At 37.9% G+C, this 15,625-nt stretch overlaps 1 protein-coding gene across 9 annotated transcripts in view; it reads left to right on the forward strand.

The window, feature by feature from the left end:
* Positions 1 to 15,625, forward strand: part of LOC136877043 (lysophosphatidylserine lipase ABHD12) — a 159,332-nt gene that overhangs the window by 135,125 nt on the left and 8,582 nt on the right. For 8 of the 9 annotated variants that reach the window (XM_067150852.2, XM_067150846.2, XM_067150854.2 and 5 more), the window contains 2 exons: positions 1,771 to 1,888; positions 2,015 to 2,176. In XM_067150852.2, coding sequence (XP_067006953.2) covers positions 1,771 to 1,888; positions 2,015 to 2,176 — 280 coding nt within the window. The remainder of the gene's footprint in view (positions 1 to 1,770; positions 1,889 to 2,014; positions 2,177 to 15,625) is intronic. The other variant, XM_067150853.2, reaches the window with a different exon arrangement.

Raw genomic sequence — 15,625 nt, forward strand, 5'->3', positions numbered from 1 at the left:
TTTGTGTCTGGGAGTGTTCAGAAGAAAATCGTAGACCTTTTCAAAAACTGAAATCGAGGAGATAATGTACCAGTACAGGGTAATATTTAAGATAATCGATTGCATGTAACTTAATCACTGGGGTGCATAAATAACAGTAACGGAAAAAATCGTGCGCGCTTAATCGCTCGTAATAATGGATGCGTCAGTGATAGGGCTTTCGCTGTAACTGAAGGATAATACACAGGTTAATATAGGAATTTTGAAGGGACAGAAAAAACGTCGCTATAACGGAATTCTCGTTATATGCCGTACTCGCTATATTGGACTTCTACTGTATGTATTCGAAGATCCCTGTCCTACTTCATACCACATTGTGCATCATCAAAGACTTGAATCATATTAATGAATGTAGGTTTTCCTGGCTCATTGTATTAAATAAAGAAATAAATATGAGAACTGGATTAAAGCATTCTTAGGAAGTACAGTATAATTTCTAGTTTTCACCACAGACTGGAAGCTCAAATCCCTGTTTTGACCACCTCTTGAAACACCTGACATCCATGAAGTTCCATGTGATTGTGGTTGCACATATACCTGAAACCTCATTAATGCGTTCTTCATTAACATGTTTTCCCGCTTAGCGCATCGTAAATTCGAAGTCCTGATTCTTATTGTAGTAAAATCTATATAATCTATAAAATCTATATCGCGTCACAAATTTTTGCTATTACCGCTTAGGACGATCACATTTTTCCCAGCCCTGAAAATGTTATTTGTCATCCCTCGTGAAAGAAACTTGATTTACAACTCGGGTAATAGCCGTCGCCACAGCTGCATGATTACGGGAAAAGGCCTTGAATTCCTGAACATCACAGGATAAGTTACACCTTCAAGCAGCAAGCCGTTAGCCTCAGGAATGTTCAGTTTTGCTTGCCAGTTAGCAGCGAGATCGCTGGAAAACTGTGAGCCTGTTTGTGCTTGTATTTCGCATTCCATTCATTTATTTTGTGTTGAGTGGTACAGTGAAGTGTAGCGAATATTTGTTGCGTGATACAGTAGCCTATATCTGGATTAGGAACATAATCGTGTGAAACTGACTAGTGTGGTGCATATTTGTGATAGCCTAGTTATGGATACAGACAAAGTCTTGAAATTCCTTACAAATGAACACAAAATTATAATCCGTAGGAAAGTGGACTGGCATCCACGTTTTTAAGTGTGCAGAGGTCAGGAATATTGAACTCACACCTTTGAGTTTTGTCTCGATCACTCCAGTAGGTCGAAGCTTTGTCAGCTTCAAAATGGCGGCCAATGTCATTCCTCCTGGTTGCACCTGGTTGAACGTAACCTCCAATATTAATTGTGAAAGATTGTAACTAGAAAATAATGCTTAATAACCCACTGCTCTGAAATAAAGGGCTTCTGCTAACATTTGTTTTAGAAAGAGTGTGATCAGCATTGGTCCCAGTGCACACGTTTTCATGCGTGTTGTCTGATGTTTATCACACCTTTCAGTATAATTTTCTCGAGTTTACCCTGCTTATACAAACAAACTCGCAACTTTCTTTCTTTATGCTGCAATATTATTAGAGATAATAATGAGAGGAGAAATTTGAGAGTAATATTGTGATAATCAAACTGCTAATGTATATAACATATACTCTTATGTACCAATTTCATCTTGTTTATGTTTCATTCCTCTTTTGCTCTTTCCTTGCATTATCCATTGGAAACAAGTCTTGCCCTAGTGTGTTTGACTTTCAAGTTGTTCTAAATGTATGTTTACAGGGTGTCTTCCCATGTGTTGCATAAACTTGCAGATGAGGGCACTCAAGTCAAGGCCCTGATCCTTGAGTCACCTTTTAATAACCTGAGAGATGAAATAAGGGAGCATCCATTTGCAAAGGTAAGTCTTAATTTTATTAGAGAATTGTATGTGATTTGAAATGCGAGGGTGAAGGATTCTGTTGTTCCTTTTTACCTTCATGTCGTCATCTTGCTTTCATTAACATGTCTTTATATGGCCTTCCAGTTTTTCAGGAGATTACCATGGTTTGATACCTGTTTCTTGGATCCAGTTCATGCAAACAATCTGAAATTTGAATCAGATAAACATCTGTCCCAGGTGGCCTCTCCGGTACTCATACTGCATGCTGAAGATGACCTTGTAGTGCCGTATGTCTTAGGTAAACGGGTAAGTTAGGAAAATAATAACAGTTATTTAAAGCTTGCTGTGATGTAGGCAGAGTCACTGAAACTTCTAGTTAACCATTCCCATGTAGAAATCCCCAGTATTATGTAAAAAGGAGCCTACCTCTATTGTTAAGCCAGAAATCTTGTCTGATATAATCAAATTTCATTAAGATGCAAGCACAAGATATGAAATATCTTTTGTTTTTTACTGGTTACTGTCTGCTCTATCTACAATCTCTAACCTTACTTCAAACAACCTTTAGGTTGGGGGTTCATTCATTACATGTTGTAGTTACCTAAATTTATTGGGTGGAATGAGAAGTTGAGTTGCATCCCTAGCATTCAGGAGGATGTGCCTGGCTGCTGGGTGGTTCTAAATGTCTTAACTGTTCTGATTAAAAATAACAGTACAGGTTTCGATTGCAAAACTTCTATCTTATTAAGCTAAAATGTCTTTAGTATCTATTTAAGTCCCGAAGGCTTAATTAAAATCACTTATTGTTTTAATACTAGAAGTGGATGTTGTAATCTTGAAGAAATGTATTTAACTAGAATGTGCTTCTTCTTTCACTGAATTCTAGTCTTCTTCCTAGTCTCAATTTACTGTGCTGGAAAATGTATAGAAAAGATTGATCCAATTGTTTGTCCTTTTCTACGTTCAAAAGGTGGATTCACTATTGGTTTAAGTTAGGAGTTGTCAGGTTGGATAGCTTGTTGCACGATCTCTAACCAGCAGAAAAATATGTACCAGTTAATTGAAATCATCTCGGAAAGTGTTGTCTAAGGAATTGTTTAGTGTTAAAATAATGGGAAATGATTGAGAATTTTTTTAACTTAATCCTGTCCGCTTGTGTGTATACAGCTGATGATGATCGCAAAGTGATCGAAACGTGTACTGTTATTTTTAATGATATTATAAATTGCCTAAGGCAAAATAAAAGGTATCGATTAAGTGGAAAATATTTTCTTACGAAACCATTAGATTATATCATCGATACGACTATGAAATGGATAATTTGTAATCCAAATACTGTGTTAATCAGATGTAGTAAAGTGGTTCTAATGTGATTATCAGTGGTGATTATTTCAATCTGCATTAAGATGTGAGGATCATCCTACATTATCAACTTCTTCTTTCTCTACCGCTTTTCCCACACCTGTGGGGTCGCGGGTGCGAATTGTGTTGCACATGTGGATTTGGCCCTGTATTATGGCCGGATGCCCTTCTTAATGCCAACCCTATATGGACGGATGTAATCACAATTGCATGTTTCTGTGGTGGTTGGTAGTGTAGTGTGTTGTGTTGTGTGAATATGAAGAGGAAAGTGTTGGAACAAACATAAACACCCAGTCCCCGGGCCAGAAGAAGAGGCGATTAAAATCCCCGACCCAGCCGGGAATCGAACCCGGGACCCTCTGAACTGAAGAACTCAACGCTGACCATTCAGCCAATGAGTCGGTCATCATCCTACGTTATCAACATAAATGCTAATTAGCATTCGTTATTACAGTTAAAAAAGGAAATGACAAATCTGTGTTATTATATAGTGCTCTAGGAAGAGAGTTGGTGGTGATACAACGTGCGTTCCATAAGTAATGCGACCAAGTTTTTTCTGACGCAACTGGACACCGCAGCGTGTTCTGACCTGCTGGGCTAGGTGGAGGGGGGTGTTAGCTTCAAACGCTCTTTGTCTAATTCGGCAGCGAGCTGCCGGAGAGTCAGGATGTGCTTTTCCGTCAAGTCCGTTTTGAGTTCATGTAACACGGCAAACAATGGATCGTTCTGTAGAGCAATGGTACGCTATCAAATTTTGCGTTAAACTTGCGAAGTCCGCTACCGAAACGTTTCCATTACTTCAGCAGGCCTTTGGGACTGATTGCTTGTCCAAATCACAAGTTTTCCGATGGCACAAGTCGTTCTTGGAGGGCCGAGAGGAGATCACCGACGAACCTCGCAGTGGACGGCCATCAACCTTATGAGTCGACGAAAATGACCCGTGTGCGCGATTGTTTGAACTCTGACAGATGGTTGAGCCTTCAATTGATAGCACAAACTCTAAACATGGCAAAAACAACCGTTTTCCGCATTGTGACTGAAAAGGAGGGTCTCGCGCTGCCGAAGCGACATCAAGGACTCGTGAAAAGTTCATCACGACAACGCACCGAGTCACAGCGCCTTCATTGTCGACGACTTCCTGGCCAGGACCAACACCCCATTGGTTCCCCAGCCTCCCTACAGTCCTGACCTGGCTCCCGCTGACTTTTTTTTGTTTCCTCGGTTAAAAGAAGTCATGAAAGGAAAACATTGGGATACGATTGAAAGATTCCAGGCACATGTTACATCGGCTCTAAAGGACATTCCGGAAAAGGCCTTCCAGGATGCCTTCCAGGCATGGAAACACCGCCTCCAGAAGTGTATCGATGCAAGAGGGTTCTATTTTGAAGATTTTTGATTATTTGTACGAATATATTCAATAAATGATTTTGTATGAATTTGGTCGCATTATTTATGGAACGTACCTTGTATTCTGAGTTGGTTGGTAGCTATGATGTGTAAAAGGCGGGCTGTGCATGTCAGTGAGGAGGAAAGAACAGTGGGGGCGAGTTGGACACTGCTTTAGTTTATATGCTGGCACTGAGGATGTGACTGATTGTCTTATAGCCTGTTTCTTTCCTAGTTTGTAAGGGAGTGTGCAAGAAGGATAAATCATATATTTCATGCAGTTTAGTGAGATAAAATTGGCTTGTAATGCAAGCATATCTGAATGTGAAAATCTGTAGATAAGCCATGTGTCTGCGAAATTGAAGAGTTAATGAAAAGATAATCCTTATAATATGTTAAGCTATGAAGAATGAAAGGAACTAGTATCTAAAGAGCGATCTACACCATTGTCTCCCAATCTCATTCAGTTTCGTAAAACAGGTAACATAACAGTAAAAATTTTATTTTTTCTAAGTAGGCTACCTATATGAAAATACCAAGAATAAATGGATGTAGAAATTTAAATAAATTGTTCATTTGGCCTTGCTTATTATTTTTGTAACAAAAACTTATGTGGAACAATGAAGATGTGGTGGATTTAAATAAATTAGGAAATGTTGTATGTAAACTACATCAGCAAACAAGGGAACACATTGTTGCTTAATTTTCATTAAAAGAGTTTGAAAAGTCAGATATAAGTTTCATTTTTTTGGTATGTACAGAAGAACCTTGATTATCCGTTCCTGGAAATTGTGTTTTCCCTGATTACTTGTTCAAATTACGCGGTCCCGTGAGCATCCTTATTAAATTGTGTTGTAAAAATCCTGCATTATCTGTTCCTCGAAGAAACGATTTCTTGAATCAACCATCCAGAAATGTCAGTCCCATCAACGCTAAATCCTCAATCAAGCATTTTTCAAGAAACTGTATCTCACGAAAGAACGGCTATGGTATACTTATGGATTGTGGCGTTAATGTCCCGTCATTGCGATAATTATAGCAAGTTGGCTACTGTACTGTCCAGCCCCGCAGTGTAGAGGGCAACGCGCCCGCCTGTCACCCGGCAGCCCCGGGTTCGATTCCCAGCGAGGTCACGGTTTTTAAATTGTAATAATTAATATCCCTGGCCTGGGGACTGAGTGTTAGCGACGTCCTTAATCTTCCTTTCCTCACAGACAGCATTCCACACTACCGCCATTCCAATTACACACAGGTTCATACAATATGGTGCCAGTAGGGGCAAAAGATTCACATGGGTCGATGGCCCGAACAAGTAGCATTTAAAAAAAAAAAAAAAAAAGAGGCTACTGTACTGGAAAAGCGAACATCGGTGAACTTGCATAAGGTAGGGCATCACATTTGGGTGGTATTGTTTAGAGCAGTGGTTCCCAACCTTTTCCAGCTGACGCCCCCCTTTTCGGATACAGGTGGTCATCGCGCCCCCCTCCCCCCGTCGCTTCTATAACCTCTCCGATAAACTGATGTGGAGGGTATAGACCTAACCTAATGACACTACATAATGAATTATTCCATTATTCAATTATTTATGAAAAAATATGAAGTACACGCTTTATATCTATGACATAGTGGGCCCTTTTCACTTGCATAATGGGTGCAGTACTAACTTAATTTTAGCACAATACCAAGAACACACTTTTACAATAAATCCTTAAATTAGTCAATAAATGTCAGTGACACTGTTTTTCTTGGTAATTTTCGGTATGTTTGGTTTGATATTTGACAGAGCACAGCGGTGATCACTTGCAACATCAAGCCGACATCGCTGCTTTGTTTTTATGACACTCAGCGTTGAAAATCCTGACTCGCGTAAATATGTTGTTGAAAATGGGACAATGACACGCAATGCTACTTTGGCTATTTCAGGATACACTGCAAGACAGTTCACCCAAAAGCCGCCCAGTCCTAATATTTTGTAATCATAGTTTAGCTTTGAATCATACTTCAAACCTATGGCTTCTTCTTGTTGTGCTGGCAGTGCTTCAGTGTAAATGGCAAACAGATTTCTTGTTAACATCCAAGACCATTCACCTGACGAGATATCAGGATAGTAGAAATTGAATTCTTATTCCAGGGAATCCAAATGTGAATGAATTTGCACGTTAAGTTTATTACGATCTCGTTCATTTTCCGGTAAAATTTCATTAAGGCGGTGAAAGGATGAAAGTTGTTCAAGTGAAGCCCGCGTTTCCATAACTGTACTTTTTCCAGGAAAACTCTGATGGCATCATAAGTAAGCATAATATTGGAGTTTTTGCCTTGGAACCTAAAGTTCAGACTATTAAAATCTTCAAAAATATCGCAAAGATATGCCAATGAGATGATAAGATTGGCATCAGTAAACACTAAATACAGAAGAAAAAATTCAACATCTGACTTTAATTCAAACAGCCGAGCCAGCATATTCCCTTTCGATAGCCAGCGAACCTCTATGTGGAAAAGAGAGCTTTTTGTGATCGGCTTGTAGGTCAACACAAAGGGCTTCAAACAATCTTGTCTGTAAAGAACATTGGGAGAACAACATTTCTTCTCTTAAAATTCCACTGTCGAAAAATCGACAATATACAATTAGTTGACAACAATGGGACACATCGGTTGTTTCATCACACTGAATTGAAAACACTGGAGATGCTTTCACCTTCTCCAAAGTTTGCGTTTTAATGTCTTCAGACAGTTCTTGAAGTCTGCACTTAACTGTGTTATCAGAAAGAGGAATTTTAGACAATTTCTACCTACTCCCTTCACCCAAAACTATATTTGCGGTTAATAACATACATGGCTTTGCTAATGTTTCCCCAATTGTGTGGGATTTTTTGTCTTCAGAAGAGCTAGTTCATATGATGCTTCCACTGCGTTCTCATTTTCTTGGTTAAAGGTACCCGATGAATCTCATTTCATACGTTTTAGTGAGTTTAGTTGTAAAACATTTTGTGGGTTTGCCTTTGAAGCCTGAATGATTCGTGTTTAAATATATCTCCAAATGCACAGGCCTCATCGTTTCGTTACTCAGAACACAGTGGCAGATTACGCATTGAGGCTGTTGTATGCCGTTCAACGACTGTGAAGCCATATTTAATGTAGTCATCATAGTACAGTCTCTTCTTGGATATCGTTATCAATTTTTAAAAAGTCACAATATTAAATAACACAATTCACACAGTCGCACTGTTACAGTGAAGCATACACAACACTCACAATAAACAACTTGACAGACAAGTCCACTGCAAAAGTATACGAGGCACAGAATCAACAGTCGAAGGGCCTGACCACTGATGGTCTATCGGCGACGTGTTGTCATGGCCATTACTGCGCATCTCTGATGGGACAGTTGTACTATGTAGCTCTCGCCAATTTGACTGCAAGAGAAGAATAAGAATGTGTAGGGGTGGGAACAGAGCATTCAAGGACGAGCTACCCACAAAACGAGTCTATATGCCGCAGAGTGAGAGGGAAGGAGGAACTTCCAATTCATTTGTTGCTTCTGAAACTCCGATATTCTTTGGTCTTCAGGGTTAATGTCGACTCCTGACTGTAGTAACTTATTGCCAGTTAAGATCTTTGGTGAGAAAATGTCACTGTTTCATTAATTGCTGTGGTTAAACATTAATTAGTTGTAGCCCAAAATGCCAATAGGCCTACATAGAATTTCACGCTAGTCGTGAAAGCCTAACATGTTGTATTAAATAAATTATTATAATTTAGCCTACTATTATTGCCTTATCTCCTGTTCTCGCTACTAGATCAGTTTGATATAATACCGACATGTATACGAGTAACTCCTTCATGTAATATATTTTGTTTATGAGAAAAACCTTGTACAGTATGTAACAGTAATACTGGAAAATGAAAGCAACTACGACATCGTTGAAGAGTTGAAACATGTCGTGTATGGTCATAGTTTACTTTCAAGCAAGTAGGTCCGCAAAGTGTGCAATTAAACGTGCGTTGAGTGGTCTTGGTCCCGCACCTGCTCTCAGGCTTCATTTTGTTCCTCAGAACACAGCAAATTCCTAATTTCACCCCCAAACTTGCTGCTCCGCTGAGGTTTATGCCGACAGTTGGCAATTACCAGTGCTTTGGAACGATTGACTTGGCGCGACAATCACTTGGAGAGATTACATAAAATCAGCTTCATGGTCCGTATCGCACTTCAATAGATTCACAATTAAGTATTTATTTTCCACCTAGTCGATACAATGATTGCTTAAGGCAATTTTTAATGGTCAAAAGTGGTACATGTTTCGTATATTATCAAATCAATTCGGAAATCACTTCACGCCCCCCTGATAAAGCCCCACGCCCCCAGGTTGGGAACCCCTGGTTTAGAGAATCCTCGGAAATTGTAAAGCAGAGAGTGGCCACAACAATTGGAAGGAGACAGAGCACATTTCAACAGCTCTACTTAAATTATTACAAACTATCCACTTCATGTCCATATTGATATGACAATCTAAAAATCAAAGAATTATTTAGCCACCTAATCGATACCTTTGGCTTAGATGTTGCAATTATGTAGTTCATGGACAAGTAACATCTAAGCATGTTCCAACATTAAGCTGCAAGAGCATTTAAAGAATCCACCTTTAGCAATAAAATTATAACAAGTTAACCAGCTTTTTCCACATGCTTTCGAACACAAGCATGAATGGGACTTAAAAAAGAAAATTTTATCTCCTCAACTGGAAGCTGACAAATGTTTTTATTGGTGTTTTCATTAAGAATAAGCTTTAGGTATACTTTAATTACATCTTAAATAATTAGTTTGTAAAAAGTTACATAGTGTTGTTGTTTTTTTTTTTTCAAATACGCTTCGAAGCAGAAGTTAAAAAAAGACTTGAAAGACGTTTTTATCTTCTTAATTGGAAAAATTTTTGAACAATATTTTAGTCAAGAATAAGTTTTAATTACTTTTTAAGCATTCCTCCCCCCCCCCCTCCACCAGCATCATCCTTTCCCAGTAGAGAAAGTCAGTTTCCCATGAGAAGAGATCAAAGCTAAAACGAGAACATATATTGTGCATACTTTCACCTTTTTCATAACTAAGCATACTTGAATGTAGTTGATGATGACTGCAAAGCAGTTGAAACATGTACAGTAAAACCTCGAATATCCGTTCTAATGCCCGGGAAGGGGTGAACGGGTAATTTAATAAAAAACGGAAAATCCTTACTACTAATTTTAATGGACTATAAAGTACTTAAAATACATACCGTATAACCTTAAAATGCAGTCCATGAAACCCTCTTGAAAAAAAACAAAATATAGTCAAAGCTACAACAATACATACTAAATATTCACCAAAATTATATAATTAATTAACCTGGTGTCATTTAAGCTGCTTTAAAAAAAAATCTGTTACTTTTTTTGCACTCTCCTACAACTTATTTTCTTCTTTATGTCCATTCTGAGCTTTCTAATTACAAGAATGTCTGAAAAATCCGTATCGTCCTCTTGCTCCAGTACATAATGTAGCCTACGTATCTACTAATAGCGGAGGTTGACTATGATGGACTGCTAGGCTGGTTTCTGATTCCTGTGCATGGTGAAATATTTACGATGCAGTAGCCTGTGGTGAAAATATTTAACCTTGAGAGAGAAGGATATGAAAGATCTACGTACGGTACTCGGAGATGTTTCACGCTACCAAAAAAGCTGTAGGTATCATTCTGAAGTAGATATGACCAGCATATCATACTTTACGCTCCGTGAGCTGGGAGAGGGCACATTACAGTACATTATTCGTCAACATTGGAATGGATAATAAAGTTTCTGACTTGAATTTGAATAGCATCCCTCTTTTTTTTCGTAACAGTAAAAAGTTGAATAATTTTACACAACATAAAATTACGTACAGTAGTAAAAAAAATGTATGAAGTCATGTCTCCAATGCCGATTGCCGGTCTGTGCACGTGTACATACAGTAGTTACTGTACGTTATGATCGTGGACTCAGGAGGCAGGTTCGATCCTAGCTCAGTCCGGTGGTATTTGAAAGTTTTCAAATACATGAGCCTTGTGTTGGTAGATTTACTGACACTTAAAAGAACTCCTTCGAGACAAAATTTCAGTACCTCGGTGTCTCCGAAAACCGTCAGAGTGGTTAGTGGGATGTAAAACCAATAAGATCATTATTATTATTAACATCAAGAGTACACTCATTCAGTTTTGGAGTGACTGTACATTGCTTGTTAAAAAATTGAGATTTTTTTGTGACAGATAATCCGCAGAACGGTTAATTGAGAGACGGATAATCAAGGTTTTATGTAAGTGCCAAAGGCAAATAAAGGTATTGAATAGGTGGCTAAATAATTATTTGATTCTTAGCTTTATTTGAATACGGAACAAATTTCGTCAAATGTTCATATTCTTAAACATTATAGAGACCAGAAAAGATGTTGCACCTTACATACATAAAACCGTGGGAGGTCTTGGGGTTGCCTATTGCTGTTTTGGTCCTAATATAAGATTAGGAATTTTACATTTATGTGTTAAAACTGCAGTCGTGTTATTTGCGTGCATTACATTTAAAAAGTTTGCACCATTTTGCACTCGTACCGATTTGTGCAGCGAGCGTGCTTTCCACCTGAGCTCAAGGTCATGAAGAACCAAGATTTCTGAAATTTTGATGATATTTTTTCTCATTCCAATTTCTGATTAATGACTGGCAGGAATGAATATAATGCATTCGAGAACTTTTGAGAATTGATGCTTACATTCGAAACCTCGTTCTCGAGTTCAACATAACCTTTAAAATTAGATGTAGGCCTAATATACCTGGTATGAGATTTCCAGAAACTGCCTGCAAACAGTATACCGGTGACCAAATTACAATGGAAGATTAAAAAACAAAGGGAATTTGCCATCATGTTCGGCGCTTTTGTATCTAATGTGTTTTATTTTATTAGATTAGAGAATTAAAAACTACTTGTGGTCGATTGGCGTAGCGTTATTAGATTTTTCAAAGTGTTTGGCCGATCAGAGTTGTTGAACTGAAATAAGTTTTCATGGGAAACTGACTAATATTCTCCGGTAAAACGGAATGTAAAGTATAGACATTTTAAACCTGCGTACCGGTTTAACTTGCCTGCCTCTCACCTGGAGGGCCCGGGTTTGATTCCTGGCCTGGTCTGTTATTTTTACCTGGATATTAGGGCTGCTTCCACATCCACTCAGCCTACATGATTACCTTTAATTGAGGAGCTATCTAATGGTGAGATGGCGACACCGGTCTAGAGAGCCAAGCATAATGGTGGAGAGGATTCATCACACTGACTATGCGTCACCTCGTAATCTGCAGACGTTCGGGCTTGGTAGGCGAAGGCCTGGTTTGGTTTAGCAGTGTTTCTAAAATTATAATTATACACATTTTTTTAAATGTTTAGCCAAATGGTTGATGGTTTTCATTCATTCCCAGATTTTCCGTTTTCCTGTGTTGTACTTTTTTTTTTTTTTTTTTTTTTTTTTTTTTTGCCATGGTCCCTCCAATCGAGGTTCCACTGTATTATAGACTACTGAACTACTGATTCACTTTCTTCAAATCTCCATCCTCTGTTGCTAATAATAATAATACAGAGATCCACTCTTCATTGTGCTGGAAGAAGTGAACACAACATCCAAAATAAAGTTTCTCAAGGAAATCTGAAACCTTTTGAAATCAAACATTAAAACAGTAAACTTGAGTTAGACAAGGTCTTTCTGCAATTCTTTTTAACTATGTTTTAGAGAAATTGATTAGAGAATGGAAAATCTAATTCCAAAATCAGGAAATCAGAATTAGTTACAAGAACTCCAATATTAAATTGAACCATTTAGCCTTTGCTGATGATTTAACTATTCTGTCAGACAATACTGATACTGCAGAAAAACAAATCAGCCTTTCGAAAGAGACAGCAGAAAAAGCAAGACTACAGATTTCTTTTGACAAGACAGAATTTAAGACAAACATTTAAAGATTCTTCAAGAGATCTTAACACGAAATGTGGAAGATTTAACAGAGTAAACAAACTTAAGTACCTCGGCGAAGTAATTCATCTTAATTATCTACAAAAAGAAGTAAACAAAACAAGATCACAAAAAATGAAACTAGCTTATCAGTTAACTAAAAATATTTACAACAAAAAATTGTAAGGAAAGCAAAATTTCTTCATTACAATACCATCATAAAACTGGAGTACCTGTATACATCTGATAGTTTCGTCTTAAACAAAAAGTGAGAAGTTGATGAATTAGAAAAAAAAAACGTTTTCTTGGTTATTTTTCTAATTCTGAGACAATGTGAATGTGTATGCTCAATTTCATTCTGAAAAATTAGAGTAATATCTCTGCAATGGCTTCCATGGCAAACGTTTCAGTTTTCTTATTCAAACAGTGTCACCTAACTTAGCTTAACCTTATATGTATCATGAAAAACATATTTCAAATGCCACTAGAGTAATGATAACCTTTTTGCTATTTTTAAATTTACTTGGGAATTGCTTTTCCAAAATTTAATCAGATGCGAGAAAATAACAGAGTGAAATCTCGTTAGTACGTTCCTCATTAAAACGATTTCTTGCTGAGCACATCGTAAATTCAGAGTCTTGATTCACATCGTATTAAATCTAAATAAAAGTACCTCACTTATCGCGTTACAAATTTTCACCATTACTGCTTATACCTTTTTCCTAGCCCTGAAAATGTTCTTTGTCATCCCTTGTGAAGGAACATGATTTCCAACACAGATTAGAGCCTTCGCCACAGGAAGCAGGTCGGGGAAAGTTGTGCAAAAACAGGAAATGGCCTTGAATTTCTGAACTTTGCGGGGTAAATTATACCTCCGTGAAGGAAGCCGTTGGTCTCAGGAATGTTCAGCTTTGTTCTCCGGTTTTAATCGATATTGCTGTATAACCCAGTAAGCCTGTTTGTACTTGTATTTCGCATTCCATTCAGGAGTTAAAAATTTATTGTGTTGAGTGACACAGTGAAAAGTAGAAAATATTTGTTGTGTGATACAATACCTACAAATCACGAACATAATCGTGTGAAGTAGACTAGCATGGTGCATATTTGTCTTGTGGCAGCCCAGTTATGAATAGAGAAAGTGTTGTTAAATCGTTTACAAAATTAAAATCCAGGATGTGGACAGGCAATCCTATCTTTCAAGGGTGGCTTTTATGTTTAAACTCGCAGCTTCGAGTTTCGACTTGAGTTGATTGAAGTGTTGTCACAAAGCCTTACATCTGATATGTTTTTGACATTTTTGACATGCTCTGTTGGTGAAAAATATCTAATTCCCTCCATGGGAATTTAGAATTTTCCATTCTACTGTACTAAGAAAAATTCTTGGTCCAAAGAAAAATGAAAGTAATTTGTGGAAAAGGAACAATAAAGAACCTTATCTGAAAAATCAAAAGCTTTCAGGCAGTGTTGGAGAAAAAAAAAGGAGGATTGCCTTTTATAGTCATTTGGGCTGGATAAATCCAAAAAGGCTAATGAAGAGAACATTTGATTTTCTATAAAAATCCCGAAACACAAATCCAATGGTGTATTTAATAACCGTTAGATTCTTCAGTCGGGTGAAACTTATTCTGTATAAATAAATTTATAAACTATTTAAAAAAAGAAAACATATGGTAACAGAATTACTGTATACGTGAATAAGAAACAATTAAATTAGAATGACATGTTTCTTGAAAGATCATCATCAGATTCTATCAAATCACACTAAAATACATTTAGAAATATATAAATATTTAAGTTTATTTCTATTTAAATTCTCAAATACTTGAAAATCGGAATTTATTTTAATGAAGTCCTTGCTGCTTTCCACTCTTGCAAAGAATACAAGCCATTGCAGTACCGTCACTCTGTTATTGGTATTATTCCAGCTGGCTAGTCAGTCTACTTACTTTCCACTATGCCACGCCCCTGCCCTGACTAGGTCAATAACAACTTGTAGTTTACTTTTAGATGTTTTATTTTTAGTGCTCCCCTTATTCTTCTTATTATTATTCTTGTTTCAGTCTTCTATGGACCATGCTATTTCAACTGCTTTCTCCTACTATCTTTCACATTTGCCCAGTGTTCCTGCATTCTTCTTTGGTGAGCATCCCTCCGTTCTTCGGTCCACTCCTTGCCGGTTTTCGTTTTGGGTTTTGGCTGAAAACTCTCTACTTCCCCAAGTTTCTTCTGCAAAGAGTCACGTTCCAAGATGTCCTCACACGTGAGAACCCCAACACTTTCTCGGGGATTGACGTTAAAAATTAATTTGGACTTTAAGGAAACTTTTAAGCCCAAGAAAAATACGGGTGATCGCTTTGGAATTAAAGATATAACTGGATGAAAAAATGTTGACACTCCAACACAGGGCGGCACACAGCCGGTATCGACAGGCAGACAGCCAAGGCTAACTAATCTATCTAGTGCGGTCTTGGCACAGCACGTTCGGTTCAGGCACATTCCAGCTGAAGCGGAGCATGTCCTGTTGCTTCTCGAAATTCTCTCTAGGACGCAGTTACAGTCCTGTGTCCCGTGTCCCGTGTCTCGGCACTCTGTACCGAAACAGTCCGCCTCAAGTTCCTAATGTTGCGGAACAAGTGAATGTTCCGGTCCGCCCAACCCTAATTTGTACTCCCCCTAATTTTAAATCTAAATATTGCCCAAGTTTCCTTAAACCATTTTGGCGGCGTCGTCTCCCTTACTAACAGGCACATGCAAAAGTCTTAGAGAAAGTAATCGTCAATTTCAGGTAAAACAACCAAACCCATATAAATTAGAACACCTACATACAGGGTTTCACATACAAACTAAGACCGAACACACGGTGTTTGTACTCTGCACTACGGCAGTTGCCTTAGCCGAACTTATGTCGGGCGCGGCTGCCCTGCTTTAACCATATATACTATCTTACATGAAATCTTACCTTATAAAAGATGCTGGAAGTGTCATCCTTCCTGGGTTATACAGCCATTGT

Source organism: Anabrus simplex, chromosome 7, assembly GCF_040414725.1.
Source record: "Anabrus simplex isolate iqAnaSimp1 chromosome 7, ASM4041472v1, whole genome shotgun sequence".
Classification (NCBI taxonomy): Eukaryota; Metazoa; Arthropoda; class Insecta; order Orthoptera; family Tettigoniidae; genus Anabrus; species Anabrus simplex.